The sequence below is a fragment of the Petaurus breviceps genome, unplaced genomic scaffold (genome assembly GCF_028583685.1).
Source record: "Petaurus breviceps papuanus isolate PSGF00001 unplaced genomic scaffold, PetGlider_PUasm1.0 90895, whole genome shotgun sequence".
Taxonomy (NCBI): Eukaryota; Metazoa; Chordata; class Mammalia; order Diprotodontia; family Petauridae; genus Petaurus; species Petaurus breviceps.
In genome coordinates this window covers 15,570,916-15,576,230 of record NW_027187372.1, presented here as the reverse complement: position 1 = coordinate 15,576,230, position 5,315 = coordinate 15,570,916, and the positions used below count along the sequence as shown (strand labels likewise).

General features: G+C 38.7%; 1 protein-coding gene across 1 annotated transcript; it reads right to left on the bottom strand.

The window, feature by feature from the left end:
• Nucleotides 1–1,212: 1,212 nt before the first annotated feature.
• RGS2 (regulator of G protein signaling 2) lies at nucleotides 1,213–4,925 on the bottom strand. The gene is made up of 5 exons (XM_069074449.1): nucleotides 4,733–4,925; nucleotides 3,588–3,689; nucleotides 3,412–3,473; nucleotides 2,547–2,713; nucleotides 1,213–2,091 (listed from the first exon to the last, which is right to left on the bottom strand). The coding sequence occupies exons 1-5, from the start codon at nucleotides 4,840–4,842 to the stop codon at nucleotides 1,897–1,899; spliced, it is 636 nt and encodes a 211-aa protein (XP_068930550.1). The 5' UTR covers nucleotides 4,843–4,925; the 3' UTR covers nucleotides 1,213–1,896.
• Between the last annotated feature and the right edge of the window lie 390 nt (nucleotides 4,926–5,315).

Genomic DNA, 5,315 nt, shown 5'->3' with positions numbered 1-5,315 from the left:
TTTTGTTCTTTGGGTCTTTTACAAATGTTCATCACAGACTTTCTGAGGAAAAAAAAAGTCAGTATTCTTTTGCACATATTAAAAACAAGTCTGCCAGGAGAGGCATCTAAAACATAATAGATAGCTGACCTTGGGGACAGGAAACAATTGGGATCATGTCCTGCTACTGACATATATAGGCTGTGTGATTGAGCAAGTCACTGAACCTCTCTGTGGCCCCAGGCAATCCCTTAAATTGCAAAGCAGGTGCTGATGTCCAGTGATCCAAGGGGAGTTTCCTCACCTGTGGCTCACAATACTAATTGAATCATGGGTCTGTTATAAAAGGGAGTCTGCCTCCATCAGACAGCCCAAAGGTTGGCTTCTACTTGAGGAGGACTTTGCTGATGCCCTCAGATGCTAGTGGCTCCTCCTGCCAATTATCTTGCATATATTTTGTAAATGTTTTTATCTGTTCGTGTGCATACATGTTATCTCCCCTGATAAAATGTAAACTCCTCAAGGGCAGGAACTGACTCATTTTATCTTTCTATCCCTAACATAACAGTGCTGACACAGCCATTTCATAAAGGCTTGATTGTTCAGGAACTGTTAATATTTTAATTTTTTATGATTCACTTAAACTTAAGAGTTTTAAAATATTAAATTTTGTGTTGCATGTCAGTTTGCAACTTCTACCTTAGCTGAGGAGTTCATCACCTGTTCAAGTTAGGATGAAAAAAACTAAGGATGTTTTCCTAACCCACATACTCTGCTTTTATTAGTGCCTCAGTGGGCAAACAGTACTATCTGTTCCCAGTTAACAGTTGTTAAACTTCAAATATTGCCTATCATCACTGTGCAAATACAATAAACATATGGAAAGAGAGGTATTGTAGCAGAGTGGATGGAGGGTCACTTTGGAGTTAGAAAGAACTGGGTTCAAGTTTTTCTGCTGGTACTTACTATGTGAACAGGGGAACACAGGCAAGTTACTTAACCTTCCAATGTCCTAGGCAACTTTCTAAGACTATTAAGTTGTTCCTGTGTATCAGTGGAGGGAGCTTTCATTCTAGGACGAAGTCCTATGCCTGAATTCATGCATGTCGTTCATTCCTTTGGGTCTTTTAGACTTTTTTTTTATCTTTATGAATCCTATTAGACACTAGGAATTTAATCCAGAAGGATAAGACTCCCTCAAAGGGGGAGAGGTGGAAGGAATAGAGAAAACAGTCATATCAAAATAAATTTATTAAAAACAAGTATTCAAAGACCACTTCATTGAAGTTTAGCTGCCTTCAAGACATTTTTTTCAGCATTCACAAACATGGTAGTGTTCTACACAACCTTAACCTGCAACTTATGACAACATGTACAAGGACCACTTCTTTCTCTCCATGTTGAGGGAACAGTAACACAAATGACTGGGTCACAGACTCGCATACCTCTTTGTACATAGTAAACCTTTCAATCAGACACTTAGTGGTATCATGGACTAGTTTAGGAAGAGATGTATAGCCATTTAATCAAGGCTATATATGGTCTCCCCCAGGTCTATTTGATTAAAAAAAAAAAACAACTCTTTCAGAGGAATAGTCTTACATCTGCTCTGGAATATTAGCTTCTCCAGTGTGAATTAAAAATACACAGCACTTAGACTATGTCTTCTATACACAACACTTGCAAGACAATCAGAAACATATCTTCTCCTATTCCATTACTGTCATTGTTATTCATAATGCAATTCAACTTGCAGAGTCAGTATTTGTGTGATGTTTCCTGAATACCCAGGCTCAATTTGATGCTTGTCTTTTAGACCATCAATTTTTATTAGGTTTCATGGGCCATAGGCCTTCCTCCTTAGCAAGAAAAAGTCAAATGTTCTTTCTGCTGCTCTATTTCATTTCCCATGCTCATTCATGTAGCCTGAGGCTCTCTAGTAATCTGTGGCTTTTTACACAAGTCCTGATAAAATTCCGACTCCAAAAATCTGGGGTAGGAATTGTTTTCCATCAAACTGTAGACTCTTTTCTGGGCGGTGGTGAAGCAGCCAGTTGTAGCCTCTTCAATATTCTGAGCAATCATGGTTTTAGTTTGAAAGTCTATATTTATCTGAAATAGAAATGGAAAATGGTTTGTTAAGTTTCAGCACATCAAATTAATATTGCACTAAATTGCAGAATGTTATAAAATACTAGGCATGAATCCAGAATGGTTCAGCTCTGATACTTGCTAGTTTTGTGACTGTTATGTCTCAGAGCCAGTTTCATTATTTGTGAAAACTGGGGATAACACTTGAATGACCAGTTCAAGAGAGGCTGTTGCATGGAAAACATTTAGTACATTTCAAAATGCTATAATGATAACAGCTAATATTTGTCATGAAAAAAATATTACAGACCATGCCCTAATACTTTAATTCCAAGATGGGAAATATAGAAAGTTATGGTAGGATAAAAGGAGAAACTTTGTCCCACTAAAATAAAATGATATTTGCCCTTCTTTTCACTGGAATTTTGCTAAAAAATCAAGGTATTCAAAATTTTCCCAAAATGAAAGATTTTTACCTCTTTTGGAGCCTCCTTTTCTATGAAGTCAGTATAAATTTTCCGGGCCTTTGAGGTCAACTTCTGGGGAGACTTGGTTTTCTTGAAGTCTTCACAGGCCAGCCAGAATTCTATGTTTTCTTCACAAAACTCAGACTTTAAAAAAGCCCTAAATGCAGCAAGACCATCTAGAAAGGAAGAGAGAAATGTACAGAATTTATTAAAATGAAAGAATGTTTTATAGCCCTTCCTGGTATTTATCTTTTCAACAAGCCTAGACTTCAATACAGGATTTTCTATGTTATGGCAATTTGCCAGAATATTATTCAAACTTGCAAAACTCGGTTTCAGAGTTTAAATGCCAGCAGGTAAATTTCTTAAGGTTGGCACATTGCTATTCCAGAACGCATTCAAGTATATAAAAACTACACTATCAAGGGACAAGAAATATTTCTAGTGGAACAATAAATCCTCTTCGAACTAAGCCCTTTAAAAACACTGTTTGCAATGGAAAAGTTGACTCAACCTGAACTGTGAACAAATGCATTCGTAATCCATTAAGCTGTTCCTCTCTCACTCCCTTCCCACCTGAGGATATTTTACTGGAGCCATAACAATACATACAATTTCACTGATTATTAAAAAACAAACAAACCCAGAACATATGGACATTTGTTTGAATTCACAAAGGGCAGAGCTTCCTCGTAAGTGAGGGAAAAAGAAAAAAAAAATGAATCCAAACCTTGCTTGTATCATGGGACTTGATATTGGAAAACAATTGCTACGTGTCCAACTTCCAAAAATAAATCAATCTATCTTATAATTCATGGATTCAGCTATCTAGTCTTTAAAGTCACTTCAGATTGAGTTTAATATTTTCACTTACATTTATTGGCGAGAAGCTCATCAAAAGTTTCTGACCACAGCTGTGCTTCTTCAGGAGAAGGTCTGCAAAAATGAGTGCATATATTAAAAAAAAAAAAAAGAATTTCTTCTACTTCAAAGAAAAGGCAAGATGTATATTAGACAATACTACTGTTAAGTTTGGGATCTCTAACATACCTAATAAAAGCTTGCTGTTTGCCTTTCTTGTTGGCTTTTGGCATCCCAGGTGTAGATGAGTTTTGCAGGAAGTAGCTTAAGCGTGTCTTCCAGTCTTTTATGCTAAAAGGAAACAATTATATTTAGTGAGTGATGATGCTTGATCATTATAGCTGCCCACATTTTGCCAAGTAGTTCTTTTAATGCCAGAAGCAGAATGTTAAGCAACAGAAAGGCAAATAAGACCTTACCAAAATAAAAAGCTAAGCACTATAGTGAAATGAACCTTTCTGCTATTTCTATTCCATATAGTTACATAGTACTAATAATGTTTAAGCTTATTTTGAATGATCTGAAAATGGCTTTTAGTTTTACTGGTTCATTAAGTAGCCAAGGTAAAGTTGCTTCAATGGTTGAGAAACTAAGTCATCCTAGAGTGGTGAATGAGGCAGGTTTTCCTTTTGGCCAGTGTGACATCTGAGTCAGAGCAGAGTCTAATTAGTTTCCTCCTTACTCCTTAAAAAAAAAATAAATAAAGGCTTTGCATAAAGCCATGCGTGAAGTTTGTGAAACAGCTCTCAAAAGCAATTCTAAGTTACTCCTTTGGAACGAGAGTTTTAATACTTTCTAAGAAGAGAAGTCAAAGAAGTAGGTCTCCTAGCTTAATAACAGTGAATTTAATTTACTCTTCACTTAGCAAATAAATGCCTAAGCCCAGCACCTGTTGCTATCCAAGGAACAGGAAAGAAATCCGGCAGAGCTATCGATTTGGGAAGATAGCATAAAGATAAAAAGACTGGAACTCGGAAAGGCAGGATTCTCAGGCTACTTTTATTTTTCTTTAATGAGGTGGAGGGAGTATGATTTCTTCTTTTAAAAAATCGAGAAATGCTCGTGCATTAGATGCATTCCAACCTTTTCTAGTTGGCTTAAATAATGAAACAAGACATTCCCTAAAACCATCAAAAATAAAGCCGCAAACCTCTACAAACCTTACTCTAGCTTCCTTTCAAGTAGATTGAGACTTTTACAAGAAATTACCTATTATAAAGTAATCTCTCACAATGCTTTTCTAAGCAGGGGAAAAGCTTCCTGATGTCTAGTATCTCTTTCAAGAAATCCCATAGAAGGAGAAGAAATGGGGAGTCAGCGAGAGAGGTGCTTACATGGTGCGCTTCATCTTTTCTCTCTTCTCTTCGGTCTTTGGGTAGCCGCTGGCACTTTTCTCCATGGAGCTGCAGTTGGGTTGGAAAGCCAGGAACATAGCACTTTGCATGATACAGATCCACGGACTGGACTGGAGACAGCAGTTGCCTCTTCAAGCTCCTCCTGGAGCTGCCGGGGCTTTATAAAACGAGGAGGCTGGGGAAGGCGAGGGCGGTGAGTTTCGACTCCGCCCCCGAGCAGAGAGGATTTGCTGGGTAGGAAGGGGAACAAAAGAAATGTCAGCGCCCGCCTCTGGTGTCCCCGCCACCCTTGGCTGGGGCTTGAACTGAGGACAGTGCTGACGTGAGTGCTCCCTTCGAGTTCATGCGCAGTGGTGCCAAAACGGAGCTGGAAACTGTAAAAGGGGGGTTGGCTGGGGGATCTCTCACTTTGTGGCTCGGGCTGCTAACCTTTTCCTTGGCTCAGCGAGGCGCACAGACCTAGCCTGGAGCCAACCGGAATGGAAAGAAAGGGACCTGAGTATAGGACCGAGAGACCTTGTTTGTTCTTGGTACAAGGAGAAAGGCGAGAGATTCAGGGGCG

Coding starts and splice junctions, on each gene's coding strand:
- RGS2 (XM_069074449.1), bottom strand. CDS start 4,842: ATGCAAAGTGCTATGTTCCTGGCTTTCCAACCCAACTGCAGCTCCATG. Junction 3,474..3,587: donor AAACAGCAAGCTTTTATTAG/GTATGTTAGAGA, acceptor TCATTTTTGCAG/ACCTTCTCCTGAAGAAGCAC. Junction 2,092..2,546: donor AAAAGGAGGCTCCAAAAGAG/GTAAAAATCTTT, acceptor TTTCTATTTCAG/ATAAATATAGACTTTCAAAC.